Source organism: Ammospiza caudacuta, chromosome 3, assembly GCF_027887145.1.
Source record: "Ammospiza caudacuta isolate bAmmCau1 chromosome 3, bAmmCau1.pri, whole genome shotgun sequence".
NCBI lineage: Eukaryota > Metazoa > Chordata > Aves > Passeriformes > Passerellidae > Ammospiza > Ammospiza caudacuta.
The window spans coordinates 91,387,849-91,403,470 of record NC_080595.1 but is presented as its reverse complement, the minus strand read 5'-3'; the positions used below and the strand labels follow the sequence as shown (position 1 = coordinate 91,403,470).

General features: G+C 39.2%; 1 protein-coding gene across 2 annotated transcripts in view; it reads right to left on the bottom strand.

Annotated features, from left to right (window-relative positions):
* Nucleotides 1-15,622, bottom strand: part of LRRC1 (leucine rich repeat containing 1) — a 69,114-nt gene that overhangs the window by 20,062 nt on the left and 33,430 nt on the right. For both annotated transcript variants that reach the window (XM_058801545.1, XM_058801546.1), the window contains exons 5-6: nt 2,367-2,423; nt 694-757 (exon numbers count right to left, since the gene is read on the bottom strand). In XM_058801545.1, coding sequence (XP_058657528.1) covers nt 694-757; nt 2,367-2,423 — 121 coding nt within the window. The remainder of the gene's footprint in view (nt 1-693; nt 758-2,366; nt 2,424-15,622) is intronic.

The window sequence follows — 15,622 nt, the reverse complement described above, 5'->3', positions numbered from 1 at the left end:
TGCCATCCCACAATTACAGTCTAAGTAAACCAATTCTTACTGCACTATTTAGAGGTACCTTGGTTAGAAGTAGCAAGGGAACTGTATTTGGGAACTCCATCATACAAATTAATTGCTACAGCTTAATAATCTACCATTCTTTCCTGGCATGCACTAAAAAATTGCCTGCACACCCCTGACCTACTGAAAATCCATCCAACATTTACCTGAATCGCTTTCAGGAGATGACAGATATATTTTTGGTACATCAATCTGCAATAATGTAGGACCTCTAGACCCTCAACAGTTTTGCCTCAGTCCCTTCCCAAAGACTCCCACTCTCACCCTGGAAATTTAAGTTCCATCTGTGCTTAGCCCATCCAGCTCCTGACACAAGTCCATGTGGTCAATGTAACTGCAAGCACAGACAAGATTTTGTGTCCCTCCACTCCTTCTTATTTCCATAAAAAAAGCTGTGCTGCACTCTCATTTTCTAGAGATCAGCTGAGGTTTTTTGAGTAAAGTGATACTGTACTGAACAAGACTAAACAGATATGAAAGCACCAGCTCACTGTCAAAATTCATCTGTACCTATAAAAAGACTCTCCCTCCATGCATTTTTCTTTCCTCAGTTTTGGACATCCTACAAGCTATTTAATCTAAATTATGCATAAAACAAGACCAATGTGCAGTTTCAGTGGTATGTTCTCTTACCAAATGATAAAGTTCATTGTTTCCTAAATCAAGTTCTTCTAGTCGCTGCAGCTGGGCAAGTGATCTGTGAGATGAGATAAATCAAAACAAAACTACATTAGACTAAAGCAACAGAAACCCCATGTATTTGAATAAGCTCATTTTACTGAAACTTGCATTTCAAATTACAATGTACTGTAGGCAGACAGTTATTTTACCAGGCACAGACTGTTTGCAGTACTATCTTACTGAAAAAAATAATTTGGTTTGTCAGTGTAACCGTATGACCTTGAAACTTAAAACTTAGTAGAGACAATGAAATCTTTTTTTTTTTTTTTTTTTTTAATTTATTTATTTTAACAGTAAGTCCCCAGGGTAGCAAATGCCACATACTTTAGTATAGTTAGTTAGATTCACTTTTAGGGGAGGTTTTTTTTTTTTACAGTTTGCAACTGGATAAAAATTCCCCATAGTGATCACCTAACTATGTGACTCGAGACTCAATATCCATCATTGATCATCTCAACATGATCCATCAATTTCTGAAATACTTCTGCTTTTGAGACTGCAAACAGAGGGAAACACAAAAGGATGGAAAAGAAGTTCAAAGCAACAGAGAAGAGAGGGCCACCCCTCAAATCAGGCTCATAGAGCTCTTGCTTACTTTCCCCAAAGCTGCAGTAGCACAAAAACCAGAGAGAATTGTCAGCTACATTACTGACAGTCAGGATTTTCATGGAGTAATAAAATTGTGAACGTTTTTGATAGCTTCATACTGACACTGCATGGCCAAACTCAGCGAGCAATTCCTATCTTCTGACCACTGACAATTAAGTGTCTTGTGGCTCACTGCAATGAACAGCCACAACCAAGGCACTTGTATAGATTGACAGGAAAAAATTACCCCAAAGCAATAGGGGAAGAGATTCTGATTTTAAAAAGTTAAATCCTGCACAGTATCTGTTAGATAAACAAGCAGAACAGGAGTCACCAAAACTCTTGCAAGAAGCAACCAGATAGTGAAGGAAGGAAGAAAACTCCTTCACTAGAGAAAGAAGAAGCTGCTCCCAAGCAGACAAAAAGGATCCCCAAAGTATAAGATACCATATTAGTCTAACAAAAGACCACCAGGTCCTCTGCCACAATACAGACAGAGACATCTAGATAACTTTTTTCTCCAAAAATCACAGTGGGTGAAGTCAGACTTCAGATATCAGTAGGCCTAGTTTGCTACCAAGGGTTTTACCTCCAGGTTTTAGAAGCTTTTGGCTACTCAGCCCTGAACACAAACACTTATTTAAATGCCTTAAAGGTCTGGAGTGAAAATCTCGGAGCTCTTACTGCTCTACTTTCACAGTTACAAAATTTCACCATGAGAACAACCCAAACCACCACTCCCACTGCAGATGGGCTTGTCCAATGAATGCAGGACATGTTTGGTGATGCTCTGTGTCATACAGAATACTTTTTTATAGAACAAATACACTCCATGCAGACTACAGGTTCCTGCTACTAATCAAGTACAACTAGAAGTAAATGATGTAAGTAAATGTTGCTATAAGAAGGCTGTATCTCATGTTGTCAATTGGCTTTGAATATTTTTTCTAGTTGTCATTTCGTTTCATAATGTTAGCAGATTTTAAGAATAAGAACATTTTATGTTAATATAATGAAACATGTGCAATGTGACTTACTCAGGTAAATACGTCAGCAAATTTTCTCTCAGTTCCAGTGAAGCCAGGTTATAAAGACTAAAAAAAAAAAAAGTTAATACCAGTAATACCAGTTTACTTTTTATATTCCATATTCTATGAAGAAAAATGTGCATTAACACAGTTTAAAACAAGTTGCTATAAACTGATTTTTTTGTTGTTTTGATTACACCAGATCATCTTGTGAAAGGCAGAATAGAAAGAATAAGTTTCTGCTTGTTTCTCTGTGATACTTCAACACATTAAAGCTAGAAGCTAAACAGACAAAACAGTTTTCCATTTGTTAAAAGGTTTGTAGCTGCAAGCTACTAAACAGAGTATGCTATATTATATCTGAACTGCTTTTACTCACTGGCTTTCAGAATGTGGCATGGGCTACCAAAGTCAGAGAGCCCCAGGTAAGCCCATCTCTGTCCTAATGACAGCGTGCTCATTACTCTAAGTGACATTATGCTGCTAAGCGGCTCGCTTACTCCAGATCCCAGGCTTTTACTAGCATCACCATAGCAACATTCAGATTTCTCAGGGGTTTATTTATGACTAAATGGAACACAAGGAGTCAGACATTATCCCAACACTATAATCTGCTCTAATCCTCCGCCATCCCAGGGAAAAATGAAAATCAGATACGGTGACTGCAAGTAAGTTTTCTGTAACAGAAATATGTTCTGTCCTGGTGTGCAGGAAAGGGGGAAAATGTGCTAGGCCTTGAATAAATCTAGACAAAAAACAAGAATTCCACAAATTTTAAAATAGATGTTAATTTTAAATTGTACACTTCAGGGGAAAAAGGCCAAACAGATCCATGCATTAAGACTACATAAAACTGAAATATTTTCTCATCTCAAACAATAGCAGCTTACCAAACTACAGAATAATTAGTTAGCTCCAGTAAAAAAACAGCTGATAATAAAACTTAAACCTCAAAAAAAAAAAAAGAAATCTTCACATTGCAACTTCAGTACAGTTATCTAAGCAGAGAAAAGCAACAGAATTGATTTAATGATTAGTTAAAAGGGAAAGAAGATTTTTCATGGATTGACTTTTGATGGTGTCTGAAAAATAAATCCTTATCTCATGCACCTGTTTCATACTGCATTCAAAAAAACAGTGAATGAAATCTCATGGGAGCTTTGATTACAGTCTCAGCAGCCCTTTCCAGCTTTTAATACAAGCACATTTTACTCACTGGGTTCTGTATTCCTCCAGAAGTATAGTTTAAATATACATACAGACAAAGATACTTTAGTAGAAGTCTATTACAAATTCAATTAAAAGATAAGTGAGAATAATTCTACTACTGCCACTCAAAATCATTGACAAAAATAAGCAAGCCATCACTCCAACAACACAAGAGAATATTCACACATAAAAAATTTAACACTATCAAACACAAGTCAAGTTGGGACAGGGTATCCAGCATCCTCAATGAGTCCAAACAAGTGGGAGAGGAAAGGGGTGATGAGAACCCTTCTCTCCAAAAGCAATGTGGGTCTGGTGTTGCTGGCATTGCCACCCACAGACTGCCATTACACTCGTGTTTACAGGTTTTCTAGAAACCTCCTTCCACCTTCCTTTGAATGTTCCACTTTCTCTTCAAGCTTATATTAGGTGAGGTCCATGATTCATTTTTATCAAGAAAATACAAAAGGGGTGTGCACACCTCCAAACTGCCTTGAAATCTTGTGTTTACACATCACCCCACATCTACTTATCTCCCTCCCCATCACGCTGAAGCACTGATGAGTAAAATGGTGCAATCTCTTAATTTCTTACTTCAGACACCACTTTGGCTGTGGCTGAACAGAAATCTTTGTCAGAAAAGCATATTCAACTGCAAGAACTTGGGAACCACCATGTTAACCAGATGCATCATATCATTAGACTGGGGCAGGCCTGTGAATCAGATCAAGAAACTGATCCTGCTTAAAAATAACCCCGCAAGGGGAGTAGCACAGATCCTCAATCCAAAACAGAATAAATCCCCTTAAACACCTGGGCCAGTACGGCTGCCAAGAAGGTGCAAGGAGGCAGCTGTGCTGCAGCACTGTGAGCACTCCCTGGCAGCTGTGCCCCTGTGAGTACCCTGTGAGCATCTCTGCAGAGTGACTGTGGCCCACCACAGCCCCAGCCTAGGTTCTCTTCTTGTGGCATTCAGCCAGATTAGGTTTTCATCGCTAAGGACACAGCTTTCTGAGGGAGAAATGCTTTATTTATTCTACAGCTACTCTCACACAGAGCACGTTAACAAAAGAAATTATACTTCCCCACACTCCTTTATCCTTTCTACTTCTTCCAAGGTCTTGAGTCCAAATCCAATATAAGCAGACCCCAATAAGCAAAATTAAGCTTCCTAGCAACATAGAGACCTAAGTCTACGAAGTTTAAACCAGCAAAGCTGCATCATTAGAGTGAAATACCATGTTTAAGATGGGTCCATTTCATAAAGAGGTCAGAAAATGAAAGGAAATTTCCTACTTCTTATTCTTATATCGTGACTAGTTACAGATATGGCTCCCAGCAAACCTATGCACTGCAATCTAAAATGTGACAGCTACTGGATAAAACAGCACCATATAAAAGACAGGCTGACGTACTGAAGCATTAATCTCCAATACATTAAAAAGCAGAAGTACAGCTGGTCCTTACACTTACCAACAGGGTCTTAACAAATTCTGTCTGTACTAACATTTTTCTGATTTTACGTTCTGTTGAGAAACACAATTTTGAGTCTTTTGCAAGAAAAAGTTGACATGACTTGTTATTTTTCAAATATCTTTTCTGATTTAGTAACACTCTCTCCAGAAAGTGCAATCCTTTTTTTTTCTCAGCTACAAATAACTATTTTTCACAATACACTAAATGAAATAATTTATTTTTTCCCTATGTCCTTAATTTTACAGGTGCACTGCCAGTCCAGTATTTCTAAAGTCCCTGAAAAGAACTAAAGCAAGCCATACCGTATTGATTTCAGAATCTTCCCCTAATTCTAATCTCTATCCTGTAGGGAAATATCAGTCATGGGAAGTTACCATAAAACACAAAGGCAATAGCAATCTAATTTACTCAGACTAAAGAGAGACCCATCAGCAGCTGTTCAACAACTGCATTTAGAAATGCAAATGCACCACAGAGCATTGCAGGCTGCTTTCCAATGAACAGTCCTTACTCCCCAAAACAAAAAATCCAACAGAAAATGCAGAAGCAAATGTAATTTATCTTCTAAAGGAGAAAAAAAAAAAAAAAAAAAAAAAAAAAGAACCAAGAAGGAATTATTTCAGCACAGTTGAAAAAAGTATTAATATTGTAATAATTCTCACTATAAAAGCTACCACACAGACCTCTGAGCACGTGTGTGAAATTACTGAGCACAAGGAAACAGACAAACCAAGCAGAGGATGAAGGTAACTTAAATGACAAGTTTTCCATCTCAGCATTCTTTACAACTTCCAGTGTAAGGCTGGAGCCAAGTTGAATTTAAAGGTACAACATGGCTAAAAGTGTCAGTTTCAGTATAAACCAGATATACTCGTTCAGCAATCTACCTACAGTAACTGTAAATATTGGTATTCATTGTGTGAGCGAAATCAATAACTGAGAACAAAACTAATAGCAACAAAGTAGACAAAAATGCTGAAGTGTTTTTTCCTGATCATTCCAGTCAGGTTTTGAAAGAGAAACGTGCAATTCAACACAATCTACAGACATGGAATACCACAAACATTCCTTCATCAACTGCAGCAGTCTACTCTAAAACAAAAAACAGACTAGAATCATCCACTAAAACCAGAAACAAAGCCTGTTGCTCTTTTTCTTCCAAAGCACGTCAGTTTGGACTGATTACAAGGGGATTATCAGCACCACTGTGTTCCACAAAACAACCTTTTCACTGACAGATGACTCTCTAAACAACAGAGATTTACTGCAATAGGTTTAAAAACATCACTGAAGTTAAAAAAAAAAAAAAACAGGCGAAAAAAAAAGACAGCTGTTCTGTAGTTACTCTGGATGAAATTACATTTTCAGCGTACAGCAGACATTAAATGTACTTTATTTTTTAAAGTTATAAAATACAAAACTGCTATGAGTTTATCCTAGAACTTGAACCTTGAGAGACAGTTGCAGCATATTCCTCAACCCATGGGGACAGAAAGTCAGCCTTAGGAGTAACAACAGACAGCACAATACACACACCCCATTTCTGTCACAGCCCCTGCAAAAAGACTGGGAGCTCCAAGCCCTTGGCAGAGACCAGCAAAGGTTTCTGAGAGAGGCACTGGGAAGCATGATAAGACATATGCTATTTCCTTGTGGGAAGAAAAAAAAACGCTATAACTATGGAAATGGAAAGAGAAATGTTGGAAGAGCTAGGAGAAAACAGGATAGATGACAAAAAAGAATTGATATAAAAGCTGAAGATGCTCAGTCAATAAAAACTGAACAAAGCCCTTCTCTTGATTAATAAAAGCTACACTTTTCCACCTTATGACAAAAGCAGCACTCAGCTGAGCCAGCACAACAAGAGTACAGGCTTTGGGAAATAAGGAAGCAAAGCTGGAAGAGATGAAGATCTAAAGCACCTGCAGAAATCCATGGCCCAATACACACCCCCTCCAGCAATCTTCAGCTGGCTGGGGGAATATAAAATCCCAAATGTAATTTCTCCTCACATTTGTAAAATTGGAAAAAGAGGGGGAAGACAGGAGAATGGGCATAGCCTCCATATTTATACAGAATAAAATAAGGTCCTGCACAATAAGGATAGGTAAGGTGAGAACAGAGTATAGACTCTGAATATGGTCTAGTATTACACTCTTTACGCAGCAGCAATGACTACAGAACACAGCTCAAGGATACAGCACACAGAAATGGGAGATTTAGTCCACATTTTGACCAGTGCACCAGTTCCAAATGATTTCAGTTCACTGGGCCAGCATCTGAAGATTACTGGTACTTAGATACCCAGCCTGGGTATACAGCACATACACTGAAACGTCCATCATGACAGTACACTGGGAAGGAAAGGACCCAAAAGTAGGCAATTTACTGTCCTTTTTTTTTTTTGTGCAGAAAAAGAATATGGTGTCTCTGTCTATTCAAGGGTCTTCCAAGATATAAGCTAACTGTGGTACTCTGACAATGGCATAAAAATGCATTAAACTAGCCATATTTAAATATATTCCAGCCCATTGCCACTGGTCAAATAAAACTACCAGTGCCATGTATGACCCTGCCCCAGGGCACAGCTGGGGCTAGTTAGATGACTACAGACTCATGTGACAGGATCCTAGTAAGCTACTCCCATCCCACAAGGCTCCCAGCTGCAGAGCAACAATGCACTGAGAGTCTGGCATTTAGCAGCTTTTATTCTCCAGGAAAATGACAGAGTTAATCAATAACTAGCTAGCTCTCAAAATACCTCTTACTCAGACTCTAAGTATTTGAAGGTACAACATATACCTTTGGGATAGGCTCCTGTTCCAAATCACTCCCAAAAACAACCTCTTTCTCTTCTCCTCTCGTGATTGTTTCCTCAACTGCACAAACCCTGGAAAGACCAAATGTCCAAACTCCCAAGGCTACATCAACCACATCATCCTGGTCTGCATAAAAAAGAGTGTGGCCAGCAGGTCAAGGGAAGTGATTCTATTCTGCCCTGCTGAGACCCCACCCGGAGCACTGCAACCAGCTCCAGGGGCCCCAGCACAGGAAAGGTACAGTCTTGCTGGAGCAGATCCAGAGGAGGGCCACAAAAATGATAAGAGGACTGGAGCACCTATCCTGTGAGAACAGGCCCAGAGAGTTTGCACTTTTCAGTCAGGAGAAGAAATTTTTTACTATGAGGGTAATGAGATACTCTAACAGGACACACTGAGAAGCTGCAGATGCCTCCTCCCTAGTAGCCAAAGATAGACAGGACAGGGCTCTGAGCAACCATATCTAATGAAAGGCATTCCTGCCCACAACAGCAGGGGTGGATTAGATGATCTCTGAAGGTCCCTTCCAACCAACCCAAACCACTCTATCAAATTAGGTGCTTAAAGTTGGATTGTCTCAAGAGCTCCTGTAGCATGTACCCATTTTCAGAGTTAATTACCACTTCAGTTCTTCCCTGAGACTGCATTACTTTACCCAGTTACTATACCTGCCAGTAACCTATTGTCCCTGTGCCTGAACAACCAGCTCCATGTGGGTTTTTGGTGTAATGACATCTCCAATGCAACAGAAGCAGTATCGGCCACATAAGAATTCATATCCATTATATGGCAACCTACAAATAGCAGAGTAGCCCTGCCTTGGTTACTTTTTGCTCATCAAACTTGTTTTACAATGTGAATGATAAAAAAGAGCATTGATGAACTTTTGCAGAGCTAATCTGACAGAACTGAAAATGAGACCTTCTGTCCACACCATGCAATAGGGGAGAGCAATCTATGCAAATTCTTAGGTACTGAATGCCAGAAATCCTTATATGAGTTAGAAATTACAGGAAGTATTAATTTCCTAATTGAGGGCACTTCCTTATTTCAAAACAAACTGATCTTCACACACATGAAGTCCTGTGGTTCTATGCCAGAATACAAGAGAAGCTGGAAAAACAACTAGAAACCAAAGTAACTAAATTTGGGTTTGATGAAATTGTTAATTTTGTCTCACCAGTATTATTAAAGACCATTCTTCCAGAAATATCTTTGAAAGCTTTCCTCCTCCTCCTTTTTGGAGGCAAAGCAACTTCACATAACTTGTATCTAAATTAAACATTATTCTTTACTCTCAAGTTTAAATGTATAAAAGCATTATATGAGGGGAAAGGCAAGAGGCTTGCCATAGCAGTCTACTTCTAGAGTTTGATAAGCAGAACAGCAGCCCAGCAGTAATTCTTGTAACATTATCTGAAATTAAGGATTATGTTCTTAACATTTGTAATTTCTACAGAGCTGGGAAAATTGGACACAAATTAGGGTGGGGAAATACTCCTTCCAAAGACTGTTTTTAAATAGGGACCAAAGAAATGAAGTTGACAATTTCGTCATCCTGGGTTTTAACGCAAGGACTCTGACTGAAAGTCAGAGAAAAGTACATTGGCATAGTCAGTTACTTGAATTGAATTGTCATACCATTAATTGGCCCATAAAAAGCTACACATCTTCCACAAGTAAAAACTGGATAAAAATTGTTATTAGCCACTAACTGAGGGAAAGCCTCAATAGATGGCCAGTAGTACAAGTCACATTTATATTTTAAAAATAAAGTTCTCCATTTTATGGCCCAGGAATTTTCTAAATGTGTTACAGAGATAATCTAAATTGGTCTAACTTGCTTCTCAAGACTACTGAAATGGATTGAGAAGGCTAAACCCACTATTACAACAAAATTTTTGTTTTTAAAATATCATCCACTCATGCAACATCAATCTTCAATGTCTTCAACAAAAATGGAATTATTTTACTTTTCAAAAATACTGCTAAAGATATGTTAAATATCTTTTTCTTGTGCAACATAAAGGATGCAACATCTCTTATTTGAAGGCCAGATGGCACTGCATTCACCATTACATTGCTAGTGTTCCTGAAATAAACTTCCGAGTTCTTAACAATCAGTTTTGTCATTTACCAACCAGCTGTGATTAACACTGAATGCTCTACCTACTCAAACTCTGTAAATATTTCTTGCCATGCTAAATTCAGTTAAGCCACAGTAGGAGTTTTTAATACTATTTATATCAGCCTAGGCAGAGCACCTACATATAGTCGTCCTTCTACATATTTGTGAGATAAGCTTCCCCATCACTTCTGTCCGATCATGTAAGACTCCATGTTAATGGGACATTATTATGCTAAACCTGAAAAGAGAATTAAATTGTCTTGTTCCACGCAATTTTAAGAACATTCTCCATTCTGTGTGATGCTACCAGATGCATAATCTACACTTGAAACATCCAGGCATACACTAAGAAAAAAACACAGGCACGGACTGGCCCAAGAATCCATTCTAAGGATTAGTATGCCATTCTGGATCTGCTTCTGGACCATCTGCACTGAGCAGATCACCCCTGCCTTTGAAGATCTTTTATTCTCCAGCTACTTCTTCCATGATCAACATTACAGATTCTGTTTCAAAAGCTGCTGAAAACTTTGAAACCTCTCGAATTAAACATACATATGCAAAACCATCCCCCCAGTGACTAACACGAAATCTCTGGGTACTTGTGGTTCCATGACTGTTGGAAAACATGCCTGTAACAAATCTTTCTCCAAAACAATGCTCCTAAAGCACACCAACATTTGTTCTATTCTTGTCATTATGTTCACTTTCATAATGAAAGGCCTATTTCAGCATTCTACCTGCTAGCTGGAAATGTTAAGAGGAAAATATCTCTGCTTACCTGGTAATTCCCTTTCAGTAGTAACGTTCCACAGATCCATTCAGCCTGCTTGCAGCTTGGGGGTAAACCAGACTCATCAGACATCAGCATCAGAATATCCTTCACATCTAAAAAAATTCACCCCTCCCCACATCAAAAGTTTCTGAAGCTAAAATAAAGCTGTGCTACTTTCTTGCATCACAGATTGTGCAATTGTCTTTAAAAAAGAAGAGTGGAGGGGGAGGGGGAAACTGAATGATGGGGATACTACAAATCATTCTGTTTCGGTGATCTTTTGTTGAACCCTCAGGATTTTGAAATCATGTCCAAGTAGGAGACCATCTGTGTATTTTTAGGGGAAGAATAAAAATTGTGTACAGCAGAGGAAAGATTTTTTTATCCGCCATGTACGGAACTTTCAAAATACCCTACCTGCCAGTCATGAATAATCTTTTACTTTAAAGCAAAAAAAAAGTCATCTGGTAATCTTTATCTTTCCCATGCTAAAAAAATGCTGAAAGCTAAAAACTGGATACGAGTTAGGTGCCTGGTGTGCCAATGGGCAGCAGGTCTTCAATCATAATTTAAAATACACTATTTTAAAGCTCTGCCCTTTGCTTCAGCTGTTTAAGAATTTAGTTGATTTTGGCACCCTTAGAGAACGTGACAGATAACTGTCTTTTTCAGATATGCATTTCATGCTGAAATTACTGTTCTTTCAGCTAAGGCCAATTCCTCATGAAGTACTGTTCTGAGAGTCCAATGCTAGATTAAACGTTGCAGACACATAAAAGGCTTTCCAAAGAAGGTACCTGGATCTTATTCAAGCCTAAGAACCACAAATAAATAACAAACACACAAAGCTGACACAATCTCTCTTCTCTTTCTAGACATTAAGCTGGAGGACCACTATGCAGATCTCTAAAATCATCAGTCTTTACTGGGAAAAAGCCAATATAACAGTGGCCTGAAGCCAACACTACAGAATGAACACATATGGACAAGAAAGGTGCTGGAATATTCATACTGTTATTATAAGACATGCCCTAGGAAGCCTCACAGACATCCCAATTTATTCAAATATCCTTATGTACAAATACTCTGATTTTCAGTTTCAGGAAAAAGTCATGCCCTGTGTTTTGGCTGCTATGTGAATAAGGAAGTATTGAAGAAAAATAATCCTGGAAGCAAAGGGAAATTCCTAAATGTTACCCACGCTGGGAGGAACAGGTTATGCCTGCTTGTTGGGCAGCTCTAGACACAGACGGCCCTGCAGAATAGGCAAGGAAATTAGACTTGCTCTCATTAGTCTGAGAAAGGCTGTAAAAGACACTCCTACTCACAGCTTAAATGGTGTAACTTGTCTCTCCAAATGGTTCAACTAGCCAACAGGACAAGTCCTGCTCCAAACTGCACCCACCTAATTATCAGCTTAAGTATCTCCCATGCAATAGCATTCACTGCTTTACTCCAAATAGGAACCAAACCATGAGTCAAGAGAACGCAAATCACAGAGAAACACAAAAAGCAGCACTGGTAATATGAGGATACCTAGTCTGTTATCCAGCCCTGTGCTCATCACACATCTTTCTAGAAAGCCCTGAAACAGTATATGAGCCTAAAAGAAGTAGGTTTAATCCAGCAAGAAAAATACAGCACATGTAACAGCACCAGGAAAGCAGAGTGAAGTGGTCACACAGAGTAAGAAAAGCTGACATACTCAGAGCATGGCTATGCATAAGCAAGAGGAAAGACAAAATGGTCAAGGAAAGCCTTGCCTATGTTCTTCGAACTTCCAGCTGTAAGTGTTTAAAAATATTCCTTCTGGCAATACAAAGGAAAAGAAAAATATAGAAGATCTGTGCAGAAGAATGCCTAACAGCACAGTAAAAGTACTGATGGAACTCTGCATATCAGCAGTTTGAACAAGCTCAGACACTGGCCTGGGACGGTGAAGCTGAACTCTGGCACTCATACATCAGACCATGGGAAAAACAGACAGGAGATGTGAATTCACAAGGAAGACACACTTCCAGTAAGGACTCCCAGCAAGGCAATTGAGCTCTATTATCTGCCATTAGTAAGTACTCACTAACATTAAAGTACTGCTGTTTGTAAAAGATTTGCCATTGCTTTTGCTGCTTTCCCCATTTAAGGGCAAATTGCCATCACCACAAGATTGTAAGTAGGTAGCTCAAAAACAGAGAGAGACACTAAGTACATACTGATCTCTGTGCTACATGAAGATGAGTTGGAGATTTCACTGGCTGTTCTAGGCATTTCCTAGACAGCACCATAAAACTGTAAGCAATCAGGATGCATTTCTCCAAGTTTCCACATACTCTAGTGGCCAGAAGACCTGCAGAAAGCACTGGGACTTAAAATCTTTCCTCGAACAAGTCCAACTATAGTAGAATAACTACCGGTATATTTTTACTCACTGTTTGGCAGCTCTCATTGGTCCAGCTTATTCCATCAAATAACAACATGCATTATTATCCAAAGCATACTGAAACTCCAATAATGCATTTACAAACATATCCAAACACCTTTTACAGACTTACTTAGTCTGCTCAGCCAGAAAACCAAGACTAGCACTACCTTTCAACTCCCAGCATTGGGGGAATGGAGTCCCAGCAGATGAAAAATAACAAAGGAAGGAACAACAAGTACAAATTTGTGGGTTTTACCTTTGGAAAAGCCACAGAGCATTCCACTGCTTTTACCAAATACAAGGTGATTGGCAGCACCATCAAATTCACTTCCAGTAAATGATGAAAATTTTGGCAACTAAAATAGGACACTTGCACGTGTTGGTAGCCAGACTGAAAAACAAATTTCTTACTTATAGATCTACGGCTAAAAAGTCAGTAAAATTCACTCTCAAGTGGTCCATAAGGACTTTAGGTTGCAGTTCCAGTTCACTACAAGACCTCCCAATAATTTTGAGTTGGAATCAGATAGGAACTCTCTGTTGGACATTCCTCAATAGACTTCAGGAACAAGTACATTTTGGGTGGACACCCCATGAGTTTTCCTCATGCAACATTATCATTCTCCTGAGTTCAAAACAATGCATTTTCAGTCCAAGCTTCCTGTTGACTTCCCAACACATTCCTACCTATTTTGAATATCTGATAAGGCAAAAACAACAGCCCCACACATCTGTTTCTGCTTCTTTAAATATAAACCTGATAATAAAAGTTTCTACTAATGAGATTAAAATGTTTTTGTAAAAATACAATATTCACGTTCTAAACAGCTAATGTGGGAATACTTCCCAGATCAAAGCACCTGTCAGACTTGAATAAAGCCTATCCCTCCATGAGAACTCACCAAGACCACCAGGACAAGCCTGTGGCTCTTCCCAGCACAAGTGAGGACACCAGATTTTTAGTTTCAATATCAAGGATCAGATACTGATTTTAAAAGAGGATGGGTTGCATTGCTCTGTTCTGTGAGAGCTCATGCTGAAACTGCTTAGGATCAGTAAGAGGTAAATTTTTACCTTTCTTGCACAGCTCCGCATATCACCATCACTACAAGTTCTGGTATCCCCATTTTAACTGTACCTGTTTCCAGTCATCTGCTCCAAAACAGAGACTATTACCAGTGACACCACCAAATGAGAGGCAGAACAACCAAGAAGGCAGAGCCACCACAGCCAGTGAGGTGTCAGGGAAGCCAACAACCTTCCTGCAGCTACTGTCTGCAAAGCAGCAGTCCACAGCATGCTTTTGGGAATTGTGCTTGTCCTGTTTGTTCTATTTATTTTCAGAATCAGATGGGATCCCAAATTTTTTGCCTTGATTTTGGTAAATGCAAAGCTTGAACAGCCTTTTCTTAGTTACCAGTGCTGAAAAAGCTGCATGAAAAGTTATGTGAACTCTTACACTGAAGGAAGAATACCCCAATATCTCACAGTATGAATATCACAACATGGCCCATGCAATTTTTAGGGAAGACTCTGCCCTAATCACTGGGCTCACACTATCTGTACCTGTTAGTGCTTGTGGGAGGTTTCAAAAGAGATTTTCCACTTCTGTTGCAGCTGGTGTGATGCCAGTGGGAGCTTCATACCCATGGGAAGTGGTTGAAGTAATGCCAGTCTGAACTTGACTACATTGCTGGAGCTCTTATGATCAAGATCCTTTCTGCAGGACTCCTCTCTTTAGAAACATCTGGATTTTACTGAACTAACAACAAACCAGTAAAATGGGTAATAGTTGTGTGCAGCTATTTGCCAGGAGAGAATACTAAAGATGCCTACATATGCTCAAGGAGAAACTGGACAAGTACACAAAACAGATTCATTACGGGCTATCAATTAGACAAACCAAAATCCAAAGCTCAGGAAATCCTCTGAACCAGAAACAGTCAGGGGATGGAAAAAAGAGTCATCCCACACACACACATGTTGTTCTTCCAAACCCTCACCAGGCATCCACTTAGGGACATGGCAGAAGGAAGCTGGGCCAGATGAGCCTTTGGGCTGAATCAGCACAGCCATTCTCAAATGTTTAAGTGAGGAGCCATGGAACTACTACTTCTCCCTCAAATTGGAAAAGACACCCTTCTCTCCACTAAGGGGAGAGAGATTTCCCATCTGCCAGTGTAGATGTTGATTTCAGTCAAAAGGAAGCACTCAAACATTGCTCACTTCACTTTCCACATGAATCCACTTTGAAAGTCTCTTCTTGCAATGCTGATCTACTTTCCAGAGTGAACAAACATCTTAAAAACACATAAAATTTCATCCTAAAAGCTGTTCCATGAATTTTCATCTCCACAACTCCCATGGAAGTTTTTTTCAAAACCAGACAGCTCCCACAGCTAGTTAGGAAGCTTCTAAATTTCCATCCTGATCACAGCC